This window comes from Ailuropoda melanoleuca, chromosome 2 (genome assembly GCF_002007445.2).
Source record: "Ailuropoda melanoleuca isolate Jingjing chromosome 2, ASM200744v2, whole genome shotgun sequence".
Classification (NCBI taxonomy): domain Eukaryota; kingdom Metazoa; phylum Chordata; class Mammalia; order Carnivora; family Ursidae; genus Ailuropoda; species Ailuropoda melanoleuca.
In genome coordinates this window covers 49,468,279-49,482,034 of record NC_048219.1, presented here as the reverse complement: position 1 = coordinate 49,482,034, position 13,756 = coordinate 49,468,279, and the positions used below count along the sequence as shown (strand labels likewise).

Below are 13,756 nucleotides of genomic sequence, written 5' to 3'. Positions count from 1 at the left end.
TTTTTTTGGACCACATTATTAAAAACACAGATTTCCATGTGATAATAAAGGCTCATTCTTTGGATAATGAACATTAGGTTTAAAGAGCCTCTCTTCTTCCTAATTTGGCCCCTAAGATAAAAGCTGAACAGAAACTATAATTCATTGTGTATGGCCTTGCTGCCAAGAAGAGTGATTGAAATTTAAGTGGAAAGGGGAATTTTCTTTGCTATTTCCATGATGAGTTTCTCTTCAGTTCAGGAGTAGAGGGGCGCCTGGGTGGCACAGCGGTTAGGCGTCTGCCTTCGGCTCAGGGCGTGATCCTGGCGTTATGGGATCGAGCCACATCAGGCTCCTCCACTATGGGCCTGCTTCTTCCTCTCCCACTCCCCCTGCCTTGTGTTCCCTCTCTCGCTGGCTGTCTCTATCTCTGTCAAATAAATAAATAAAATCTTTAAAAAAAAAAAAAAGGAGTAGAAATAATGTACTCTGACTTTCTGAAAAGAATGCAAAAAGTGTGGCAAGAATTCATCCAGTTTCCATGGTTAAGGTCAACAAGAGGCAAGCAGGTCAGAAACAGAACTCAGGTTGGGCTCCAGAATTTTCACTGCTCAAGACACGCCATTCTCTTTGGCTGGAATTCTTCCTCCTCTAACTTCTGTTAGTCCGCCCCCGCCCCCGCCGCCGTCCCCCGGTTGCTCGATCTCCTCCTTTACTTCCCTGCCTACAGGTCCCTTCTGGGGGGAAGACTTGCCCGATCACTCTGATCGCCCACATCTACCCCAGATACTCAACTCAGGTTGTTCTGTTTCAGATCTTTGTTTCCTTCCTATGTATGTGATGATAATTCCTTGAGTTCTTCTTTCCATCTAGGAGGGAAGCTCTGTGATCCCTGCTCATTGCCCAGCATGGGTCCAATACTCAGGAAGTATTGGGTGGGTGACTGAATGTGGGAGACAGCCTGGGAAAACCACCCACACAACTGAGTGGTGGAGTGGGGAGAGGCCTGGTCTCCCCTCTGCTGCCAGCTGGTTAAATGACCGCGATAAGACCTTCTAAATTCTCTGGGACTCAGTTTCTTCATCTGACAAGGAGGGAAATTTAGTGAGAGATTTCCAAGGCAACATCCCGACTTTAGGGTGCAAGATTCTAAGTTCATCCAATTATATTTCTTGGATGCTGATAACCATTCTTTTTCCCACTCTTTGAGGAGGTGTGGACCTTTTCATTATTTCTAAATATGAATAGATGTTTTCTTGAAAAATGCAAAGGTAGGTGTATTAACTTTTCTACAGACTTGAATCATTAGAGGGAAAAGTACCAAGTTTTGGAAAGTGCTCCGACAATACTTTGTGCTTTTCTGTGCAATAATTATTACTGTTGCTCAAATAGCCCCATTGATTTCCATGGGGGAAAACTGGACATCTGGCTCTCACACTCATTAGCTATGTGACCTTGGACAAGTTCCTTTACCTTCCTGAGTCTCTGTCTCCGTATCTGTGTAATAGATATGTAATAAAGATAGACCACCAACCTATAGGATTGTAGAATTAAGTGAGATGACCTGGAACACAATAGGCGCTTAGAAGATGCTGGTGAACCCAAGTGAATTTTATCCCACACTTAATTTACCAGTGACTTTCATACTACAAGGCGCAACATTGTTTTTATCATTAGCTAAAAGGAATGCAGGGTATGGTTACTGAAGTATAGTTGAATATGTGGTTGCTGTGTATTTAGCAGTGAGGTTTAGGGAGCAGTGGTTCATTGTTCTAACAGAAAATGTGTGTGTTAGATTTTGATGTACAACATCTTCATACCCCTAGGATTATAATGTATTTTATTATTGTCAAGCTAAACTCAGGAGCCTGACGTTCCTTAGAGTCCTACTTTGTCTATGCTGTAAAGATACAAAGCCAAAAACAATATAAAACTGCAGAAACAGAAGCAACAATCCAGAAGCCTCGGGGGTATTATCCTAACCAAAAAAGCGGCAGGACTTCAAAGCAGAGTGAGAACTGAACCATCTTTTTTCTCTACCGAGTTGTGTATTATGAGCAGTCACATTAGAAAACTTGAGGGCTGTTACTCACCAATCATGAAAATAATTTTACACTTTCTCAAATCTTCTGTGAAACCTTTAAAGTAAGAATAATTTAAGTTACTGGCAAGAAATACTGTTTTGAAACCCTAGTATTACTCATGTGTAAAAACCAAAATCTTGTAGTTTTATTTGGTAAGAAGCCCAAGTTGAGTAAGTGTGTTAATAGGTCACATTTAATAGGCACCAATGACCATTTCAGCCTTATTCACAGACCCAGGCAAACATATTTTCATTTTAACACAAACTATCAATTTTAGGTGGCAAAACTGATGAGTCATTAAATAACATGAATTACAAAGAAATATAATTTTTAATAGTTTTTTGCATTATTTTAAATTTTTTTCTTCACATTTGCTGATCTCTTTTAATCAAGAGGGGTTAAAGCACAAATGGGGAGTCTGGAAGACAGTAATTTAAATATAGTTCCTATTTACAGAAAATAATACTATTTTCCATTTAAGGTAGTGATATAAAAGTTCCTTCTATTTAAATAATAACCGTGAGTCAACTTAGAGAAAAATATTAAGTAAATAATATCTAGTATAGGTCATACATGTGTAGAGATGAAGCAAAAATCACAAAGATGGTGAGAATGAGGACTGAATTTTGGGAACCACTATTTTATTTATTTTTTCCAAGTTTTTATTTAAATTCCATTTAGTTAACATACAGCATCATATTAGTTTCAGGTGTAGAATTTAGTGATTCATCACGTATATACAACACCCAGTGCTCATCACAAGTGCCTTCCTTAATCCGCATCACCCATTTCACCAATCCCCCCACCCCCTCCCCTTTGGTAACCACCAGTTTTTTCTCTGTAGTTAAGAGTCTGTTTCTTGGTCTGCCTCTCTTTTTTATCCCCCCTATGTTTGTTTGTTTTGTTTCTTAAATTCCACATGAGTACGATCATATGGTATTTGTCTTTCTCTGATTTATTCCACTTAGCAATATACTCTCTAGCTCTATCCATGTCATCGCAAATGGCAAGATTTCATTCTCTTTTATAGCTGAGTAATATTCCATTATATATATCTATATCTATATCCATTCATCAGTCACGGGACATTTGGGCTCTTTCCATAATTTGGCTATTGTTGATAATGCTGCTATAAACATATAAACATCAGGGTGCATGTACCCCTTAGAATTTGTATTTTTGTATCCTTTGGGTAGATACATAGTAGTTCAACTGCTGGGTCATAGGGTAGTTCTATGTTTAACTTTTTGAGGAACCTCCATACCGTTCTCCAGAGTGGCTGCACCAGTGTGCATTCCCACCAGCAATGTAAGAGGGGGACTGCTACTTCAAAGCAAGGGAATGATTAGGAATTTTTGGCAAAGTGCAAAACCCTCCAGAGTTTGTGGAACCCTAAAAGATTTCCAATTTTCATGTGGTGTAGTAGGTGGCCATTAAGGATGGATAGACAATAGCTATACTTTTGCTCCTGCTCTCAACTGACTAGACCTAGGCTAGTGACTTCCTCTTCTTGGACTTCAGTTTCTCCATTTGTAAAGTAAAGCTGTTGGACCCACTAGTGATCGCTAATGTCTCTTTCGGTTCAAATACCTGTGATTCTGTGGTTCCTGTAAATGAATGAACCACAGGAGGAAATGGTTCCATTTGTCTCTTGGCCAAAATTATGATGCAATTATTGTTGCATGTTTAAGATTTACGTGTGTGTGTGTGTGTGTGTGTGTGTGTGTGTGTGTGTGTTTAGAGAGAAGGGGCAGGGGCAGAGGGCAAGAGAGAGAGAGAATCTCAAGCAGGCTCCATGCCCAGTATGGAGTCCAACACTGGGCTCCATCTCACGACCCTGAGACCATGACTTGGGCCAAATCAAGAGTCAGATATTTAACTGAGTCATCCAGGCTACCCACATGTTTAAGATATCTCAAGTAAACCAAAATTCTAAGTAGACCTTGGGTAAGAGTGAGGTTACTTGAAGAGATGACCACAGCCCCAAACTTGAATTGGGAGTGGTTCTGTGAAAGTGCCAATGGTTACTGTTTGAGCCTGGAAGCAGGGCATCCTCAAACTAAAAAAAAAAAAAAATGTTTAGAGTGAGGACCTGAGAGGACAGAAGAAACCGCAGTCCTACCCAAGAATGTTTCGGAGAAGAGCAGAAACAAAAATTTCCCCTGGCTTTAAGGCCATGGGGCTTTAGTTATGGAGAGTAGGCTGCCTACCCAGCCGTGCCAGGAAAGGGTCACAGAGTTTGGGGGCAGGCCAACAGCACAGAAGAAGCAGATTAGTTCAGGACGCTCTGAAGTTCATAGAGGGAATCTGCACAAGCCACTAAGGGAGGTACTGCTCCAACCTAGAGGCCATCCTGAACAAATGATGGTGAAAAGCTGAAGATGCGGTTGTAGGAGGCTCAGACGATGTCACTATGTTCAAGTCGCTCCTTGTACTGGCTCATTTCTGAGCAGCTTAGTTTAATACCCACAGGGCTGGGGGTGGGGGTGGCAGGTCAATTCCACAAAGAACTTCAGAAGAGTTTCTTTGAGGTGCTTAGGCAAAGGCCAGGCAAAGATTCTATAACAGTAAGGTGGGTGGGGATGGAGTGTTGTGAACTATAGCTAACAAGAACTAACCTTCAAAGTCAAGTTTTTAGAGCACCATGCTGGACAAACAAAATATATCTGAGACTAGATGCTTCCCTCAGCTGGACAGACGTAACTGCAGATGGAGTAACAAGGTAATTTTGAAGACTTTATGATTCTTGTTAACCCCTATGCTCAAGGAGATGCTTCTCAAACTAGAATATACACTGAATAGACAGTAATATATTAGCATGTAGGATATTGTGATTTTTCAGTCCATGGAAAATATGCATAAAGTTTTAAAGTGAAGATTCTAAAGTTCAAAGGTATTTGGTGCTTTTGTTGGAACCCAGGGCCCCTGAGCTGTGCATTTCAGACCCTGGGCTGTGGAAGTTCTCCGAGCAGACGCCTTAGTGGGGAGACCCAGGAGGGAGGGGCCTGACTGGGTGGAGCCAGCCCTGAGTTCTTAGTCTAGTGGAGCTCTGGGCTCTTTTCCTGGTTCTGGAAGCAGCTGCTTTTGCTCATCCTGTGGGTGTGAGTTGACTAAAATGATGGATGGAATGTGATTACCCAGAGAGAGAGTACAAGGTTTTTATTTCCTATCTTGGTGACAAAACTGCAATTTTTACACTTAAAATGAACTGATAGCACTCTGACTTGCACTTCACATTTTATGTAGATGATAAGTACTTTTGAAAGCTAGATCGCTCCTCTGACAGTTATCAAACTTGCTTTTCAGTAGAACTGGGATACTTCATTTATATACACAAAGCCACCTTTTTGCTGGAATCCACTATTAGCTGAGGGAAAGACCCAATTCCAGAGAGAGAGTGGGACATGAAGAATTGGGCTGGGAACAAGAGGGGAAGGGGACAGGGAGGCTAAAATCAGAGGAAAGATGTGAATTTGGGGTTTTGGGAAACATTTGGTTTTCAGATTGAGGGATGAAATTTTTTGTTCTTTCTAATCAAAGAGATGCTGCATCTCTTTACAGAATAGCCTACAGTGACTGGAAAAAATCCTATGTTATCTGGAGCTTTCTATTAAAAGCACATACATTGGTGCTTTTAACTTGAGGACCAGATGGTCATCTCATGTTCTCTAGATTTCCAGCTTCCTTTTTGGAAGCTGAGCAATGATTTAAAAAAAAATTTCCATATAGTTAACGTACAGGGTTATATTAATTTCAGGTGTACAATATAGTGATTCAACAATTCTATATGAAGCTGAGCAACTTTTAATGTATTTGCAATCTAGGAAAGTGTCTGTGGTTATTACTAGGTATAGTTGTGCCCATGATGAAGCATTTATACGGTGTAGTCATCACAAGCTAACGTTACAGAGTTTGTAACGACATGAGAATATGCTTATGTTATGATATACACAAAGAGAATAATATGTGCATATACACGTGCATTCTCAACTATGTAAAAATAGTATATAGCACACACACTGGAATGTCAACCATGATTATTTAGAGGTCATAAGATTTTAGATGGTTCTTATTTTCTACTTTAAAAAAATTTCCACAATGAACGCATGCTAATCTTATAACCAGGAAAAGAGGAAACTTTATTAGGCAATCAATCAATCCCTATCCAGTTGGGACTAAGTTGATTATTTGCACTTGGCTCATGTGTATGTGCCTTTCCCCATGAATCACCATGATGTCATCTGGTGACTGAGATTTTCACATACTGCTATAGCCATTATCATCAAATGGCACTTTATCTACCACCTCATGCTCGTGGGTCAGTGTAGGATTAGAGCTGGGGTTATTTGGAAAGCCAGATCACTTACTTGTATGTGGTCACAGTCAATACAAACATATTTTCATGAGCCATAATTACAGCAACATTTATTACCGAGTAGAAATGTTAGAAGGTACTTTACCTCAGGCAATCAGGAACCTTATCTCTCTTGGACAATCTCAAATTCACATAATGTTACCTATTTTCAGCTCCATGTGTAGCTAGTTAAGGCTGGGTTTTTTAGTTGTTGCAAGACTTTTGACATGACAGCAGTTACAAAGCAGGATAATCTGGGTGTTTCTTAGGTTGCATCCCAACAGTACGTTAGTAATTATGCAGGAAAAAGACTTTTGAATTCCAATACATCTGAAGACTGTTAAATTAAAGTTAGCCAGCTTTCTTTACTGCAGGACTTGCAGGAGTCTTACTATGCTGTTATGTGTGCCTCTTCTAAAGAGGATTGAGCGTTCAGGGTTTCCCAGGTATATTTTACCAGAACATTCTATTTTCGCCGAGTGTGTCGAGGGTCATGTTCTCTGGGTAGTCAGGAGATAAATCTCTAAGTAAGGCGTCCCTTTGGTTCTTTGCATGGACCAAGAGGGAACGATCCAACGATTTCCAATCTGAATTATGTAGCCTGGTTAAGGGAACAGTGCATGCTGTTCTCGGTTGGTGTTTAATAAAGAAGACATGCTCAAAGCTACCAAGACACAACTTTGGTCTGATCAGTGAAGGAAACTCACCTCCCATGGTGTCCTCTCCAAATACATTCAACTGGTCATCACCCTGTACATAAAAAAAATCAAAATATTAGATGACAGTACTAACAGGTATTGTGCTAAATTTCTTGCCAACATGCGTTAACATACTTAACCTTCCAAACAACTCTATGAAGGAGGCACTAATACTATCTGCCTTTTATAGATGAAGAAACTGAGAGCTTGAGAAGTAGTCACCCACAATCACGTAGCAGTGAGGGACAAAGCCCAGATCGAACCCTGAGTTCTTGCTGTTCTTGCTATACCGCTCGATACAATATCACAAGTCATTTTCCTGGTGCATGGCCTATCTGATCAGAAAAGCTGATATGAAGAAGACAACACTCTTCAGTACTCAGAGCTCACTGATGGGTGTAGTCATGGCAGTTTTACAAACAGCTCCGTGGTTTAATGTTGGACGTGGCACACGTTCTGTACAGCACCAGATAACCACTGGCCGATCCCTGAAAACTAAAGCACGAGATAAGGGAAATTGGAAGGACCAGCTTTGATTGACACCTGCTTTTAAATTTTTTAATTTTATTTTTTAACCAAACAGCTGCTGCATTTTCCTTTCAGAAGAAACAGCGGTAGTTGGGGGAAAAATCTAGGATGAAAATTTGTAAAAAGACATTTGGTGAGAATTCGAATTTCTACTTATGTCTCCATCCATCCCATTTTCCTACTCCCTCATTCGCTATAGGCGACCACTCATAGGTTTTTTTTTTTCCTGCATCTTTTTCCAGATAAACAGAATACAACTTCCAGATACCTATGGACGTATTTGAATATAAATATATTATCTTGTTACCTCCATTTTGTACACAGAAAGGAGCGCACTTACATTACACATGCATATATGTTCATAATATACACACTGATATAGACTTATACTGTTCTTCCCCTTGCTTTTTCACTTAATGATGTACCCAGGAGAACTTCCCATGTCCATCCACAATGTTCTCGATTGTACGTATTCTATTGTATGGAAGCTATCACAGTTGTTGTTTTTAACTAGTCCGTTATTGATGGACCACTGAGTCGTTTCCGATCTTGTATTATTTTGGAAAAAGTAGCACAACCTTAAGCTCTTCTAAAGGTCACTTTATACACATCTGCCTGCAGGATAAATTCCCGGAGAAGGGGCTGTGTGACCAAAGAGTTAATGTATTTATAACTGATCGACTTTGCCCAACTGCTCTTCATAGAGGTGGTGCCGTTTTGCGGGGACAGTCTGTGGCTCATGCTTCACTCCAGCCTCTGGCTTCTAATTTGCTTTGATGTAGGAGTCAGTTAAATGAGGTTGCCTGGTTGCATTAATGCTCCCTTGAGGTAATTGCTCTGAGAGTACTTGTTTGAAACTAGAGCCTTGCCATCCCTTTTCAGAACCATACGCCTTCAGGGCAACTTTACTGCTTGTCTTCTTAGATTTGCCTGTGTATCCAGAGCTATTCCAGGTGAGAGAAGAGTTTTTAATGGAGTGGTCATTCAGGGACACATTTACATGAATTAACTCCCTTCCACGAATAGGAAAAATGTCAATTATTCCTCAGTGAGCCTACCCCTACTTCTGTTGTTGAAATAATTGCATTTTGGAGCTGGGAGTTATGGGGATCGTCTAATCCAACGCTGCCCTCCCCATTCCCATTTTACAGATGAGGAAATAAATGGTTACAGAGGCCATTTGAGGGGCCCATGGCCATAGCATCATGTCTTTAGAGCAGTCGGGGTTAGGATGAGAACCATATCTCCTACCACATAACATGGCTCCTAGAGGCTTAGTCCCATCAGCTTGGCTACCACCATGAATCTGTTACTGTCCTGCCACTTCCTGGCTGGTGCCCCCATCCCTCAGCTGTTGCTAAGGGCTCCCAGAAGTCTGGCCCCGCCCTCAACCTGGGGTGACTCTGGTATAAGTTTCTTCGAGATCAGGCTGAAGCTAATATCCAGAGATCAATAACCAGCAGGCATCCCACCCTTACTCAGCTCCTACCCTTCGCTATCCTGCATCTATCCCCCTCTCCTAAGAGCACTCCCTTATAACATACTTGCAAAGAATCCCAGTTTCAGGTTTTGCCTCTAGGGAAGCCCACCTGAGACAGGGAGCTGTTCAAGCAGTTTTATGTTTGCCTAAGGTGCATCTACATAGAAAGAGGCTCAGCAGCCTCTGCTGGAAAAGAATTGTTCAGTCAGACTCTGCTTATTGCTTGTCAAACAGCTATCAAACATATCCGGGTAGTGGAGAGAGCCCTCCCCCTCAATTTTTAGTATTATTGTTGAATTACCAGACTTACACCCCTCTTTCAGGCTGAACTGCGTCAGATCTTTCTTATATCTGGCTGTCATGTTTTGGGAGACTGATCAAGGTTAATCTGAATTCATAAAACAATGCACCGTGTTATAAAGGGAACTATCTCACCTTTATTTGGCTTCTTGAGTCTGACCTGTTTTTGTCCATTGCTCTTATTCACAGCCTTCTAGTCTGTTCACCCAAATGGTTCAAAAGAGTCCCAGCTTTATTTCCATGAAAACATTGATAGTGAACAGGTTTTTGGAGCAGAGTGGAGCCAGGAATGGGACACGCTGCATTCACTGACAGCAAAGCCCAGGTAAATGGGCTGTTTGATTAAAGGGTGTTATTTTCCAGTGATGCTCAATAAACCTCATGATTCCTTCGTGAATCTTTTGTAAATAAACTTAATCTGGCATCTTAAACAAACACACACCAACGACTAATGAAAAGTCAACACTTCTGGTTCTGTTTTGTTGAAAAAGATGCCATACAGAGTCTGGAGGCCCTAAGTCTTGTCCCCTTCTTTTCAAATGCTGTCGTGTTCTGCATGAAAGGCATTAATTCAGAATGTCAGTTCTATAAGAAGCAAAATGCTCTAAGCTTACTTGAGAAACACCTGATAAGGTGTTTCTATGCAGCGGCATTGGTGCTGCCTCTTCAATGAGGCATCCCTTGAGAAAGCACAGCCCATGAACTCCCAAGCTCCACCCTGGCAGCCTGTGGGTGCTTCTTCGTGTTACTACAGCCTTTCACAGTGGTGTCTTCCATCTAGTCAGCCTTCTGTCGCCCTTAAGTCTGACTTGTGAGGTTGGGCTTTATGGGTACAAGGAGACAGAGGTGACTCTCCACATGATTAAACTAGGTTTTGGAGGCATAACGTGGAATACCAAATCTGAACAAACCAACAGACATAGTACTAATATTGGCCCAGGTTTTATGTTAAGTGTCAATTATGACTCATACATATGGAGCCAAGACACAGCCTTGCAATGATGTGATTAATGCTGGGGAAGATGGGAAAAGCTGCAGCCAAACCACTAACACACAAAACCAAGTTCAGGTCAGCACGTCTTTTTGTGCTATATTTATGATGGTACGTCGGTAACCGAAAAGGAGAAATCAAGAATTCTGTTGAAGTGACACCACTAGAACCTCAGGATGGGATTTGCGGTTTTATGGGGAACTGGGTTTGGACTATGGATTTGTTTTGGTCTACATTTCTCTTTCTCCAGTCAAGTCAGAGTCATAAGGAGAACAAAAGTGACTTGCATTCAACTTTATTTCCCTGTGCAGATGTATAGGCAAGGAACTGCCTTTGCAAGGCTAGATTCTGGTATGATTGGTAGGAAGAGAGTGGCTAGTTGGTGTGTGTATATGTTTTCCTTTCGGATCAGAGCTCCTATTATCACCACCTTGTGATATGGATGTCTGTCACTCCAATTCCTTGAATTACTGAAATTTGGGGGAGAGAGATCAAAATAGAGCAACATGGCCTCCCAGATGGGTTCACCAAACCTAAGAAATGACATCCTGCAGCCTGCTCTGACTGCAGCATGGTGTGTGCTCCTGGCTGTAGGACCAGTTCTGTGTGGCCCTATCACAAGCAGATCAGGTCATAATACGAAGTGGACATTGAACTAGTGCCTTCCAGCTCTGGAAGGGTTTCTGCAGATAGAATCTCACTGGATTCTTGCTGCGACCCTGTGCGTGAGGAATGACGTAACTGGAGTTCTATGTGCTGCTTGATGGGGTGTGCCTGAGCCTCCACTTCTGCCCTCGGGGCCCTGATACCAACGTGTTTCCTTCTCAGCATCTCTCACTGGTCTTGGAGGTGAGGTCATGTCGTCACATATTCCTACTGCCTGTTCTTAGGTATACAGTGTTGATGTTTAAAAATCCTTTTGGCAAGGGGACTCCTGGATGGCTCAGTAGGTTGAACATCTGACTTTGGCTTGGGTCATGGTCTTGGGGTCCAGGGATCGAGCCCCCGTGTTGGGCTCCCTGCTTAGCGGGGAGTCTGCTTCTCCCTCTGGCCCTCCCCCCATTCACGCTCTCTCTTTCTCTCAAATAAATTAATGAAATCTTTAAAAAAAAATCCTTTTGGGGACCACAAAATGAAAGCTCCCCTGGGAAGGAGGGAGATGTAGTAGGTCATTTTGGGGGTGTCCTCCTAGTTCTTGTTTGTATTAAACAGCATGTGTGGGTTTCATGCTATAAAGATGTATATAGCTTCAAAAGGGATTATGAGAAAGAGGCTTTATTTAACAACAGAATGTCACAGCTAAGATGAATTTCCTGCCTTAAAATTCCAAATGCTGCAAAGAAAAGACTATTTTCTTTCTCTGACCCTGAGCACAGATATCAACTTCAAGATTCAAAAAAATGGATTTCAAAGAGGTTCTCTAGTTTCTGAAACGAATGTGAAGAGCAGTCTTTTCTAATCCTTCTTCTTACCTCAACTAGTACTAAGCAGATGACCCAAATTCTGGAGGAATCATGGACCATGAAATGCTAGCATTCGAGGATTTTCTTAGGTTTCTTTTTAAATTGATCTAATGCCTACATCACTGGTTCTAAGAAGCAGCAGCAGGGAGGTGGGGATGGGTTTGAGGCACAAAATGTCCCGTAGTTCTCAGAAGGGGTCATCTTCATTGAGAAGCAGAATCTTAACAGAAAGATATAATAATTCAAAGAAGAACAATCCAAACAATACCAGGCTATTTCCCCATCTTGTAACCTGAAAATGAAAACTTTGGACTCTTTCTTGTTAAAAAACAAAAACAGTGAACACCTCATATGAATGGTTTTAAAAACGGTTATTGGACTTGCTATTTGCTAGTTTTTAGAGTGACTTTAATTTGCACGATCTCATCCGGTCCTCGAAAAACACTAGGAGGTGGGCAAGTTTGATATTTCCCATTGTTCTGACGAGGAAATTCAGGCTCAGCATGCTTCTGTGACTGAGAAAGATGCCTCAGCGAGGGGGGTTTCCTGGTTCCCAAGCCTGTGCTCTGATGCGTCCCCTGCTGCCCTCACGGAGATGATGACCTGGCCGCATACCCAGTGCGGAGCAGAGTCTAACAAGGGGCTACATGACACCTGGGTGTCGTGAATGCTCCTGGTGTCACATGAGTAGGAAGGAAGGGGAATTCATCGGCTAAAAGAGGAACTGAAGCTGGATCGTGCTGACCAAGGGATTTGAAAGTGAAATTGTCAAGTTCACCGGGAAGCTGTGAATGAAGTTTTGAAATTCCTTGATCTTCGGCACAGGAATATTGGCAACGAGAAACATAACTGCATTTTATCAGGAGGACGAAGGGAGACTTGTCCTTTAGAAATGTTTGGAGTGTTTACAGTTCTTTTCGAAAGCATGTTTTCATTTAAAGTAATGGGCAATTTGGAAAAAAAAAAAGTATGGGAAGTAGTGTGTAATTTAGTTACACCCAAGAATTTATTTTACGGCAAGTCTCATTTCTCTTTCACTGAAGTATACACAATTAGAGGTCTGCTTGCTGTGGAAGTACTTGGATAATTGAGTAAACAGGGATAAAAAAATATAGGGGATGCCAGGCTAACCTTTTTCCAGTCTTATTACATTGCAGGTTCTCTACGTGAACTACCTGAACTAGTGGTTTACAGATCCACTTCTCTAGGAGGGATGGTGTTTTTCTTCTTTTATTATAAATTGAAATGTTGGTGGCTCTAATAAAAATTTTAAAGAAAAAGGCTTTCTTACAACTTCCTGTTTTCACCTCACTGCTAGAAGACCATACAAGACACACTTGGATCTTGTCTTCATAGGTCAAATGCAGCACTGTTGTTAAGCAGGGCTTGGTCAGACTGCTGGTGTAAAGGAAGGAGCAAAGTTCCCATTCTGATTTCCTCTCATTTAAAGTTAATGCTGGCCATCTTCACAGTCAAATCTGACTAGCGTTGTATGGAGAAGTTATTTGTTTTCTGACTCCTTATTCAATGGAGATAAAATGGTAAAGCTTAGTTTCGACCATTGGGAACTATAGAGCACATTGGCTTGTCTCTAGCACTTTGTTAGGTGCTATGAGAATATACTCTCCTTATGAGTCACTCTCAGCAAAATGGAGAATCAGATTAATTATTAGAACAACACATACTATATATGTGTTCATGTGTTTTCTAGGGAGAAAAATATTGCCCAGGGGAGTCATCTTTTGTGCCTCCCACCATCTTTTTTTAAAAAGGAAGGAAGACTGGGGGGAGGCAGATGGGGTGAAGTCAGCAAGTGGAGGGCTCAAAGGACTCTTTGACAACCCCTCTCCTATCCCTCTGCCTTCTGAGTTCTTACCAT

At 41.5% G+C, this 13,756-nt stretch overlaps 1 protein-coding gene across 2 annotated transcripts in view; it reads right to left on the bottom strand.

Moving 5' to 3' along the window:
• The window catches only part of AK5 (adenylate kinase 5), a 234,947-nt gene that overhangs the window by 55,303 nt on the left and 165,888 nt on the right, over window positions 1–13,756 (bottom strand). For both annotated transcript variants that reach the window (XM_019802846.2, XM_002922313.4), the window contains exons 9-10: window positions 7,125–7,167; window positions 2,073–2,117 (exon numbers count right to left, since the gene is read on the bottom strand). In XM_019802846.2, coding sequence (XP_019658405.1) covers window positions 2,073–2,117; window positions 7,125–7,167 — 88 coding nt within the window. The remainder of the gene's footprint in view (window positions 1–2,072; window positions 2,118–7,124; window positions 7,168–13,756) is intronic.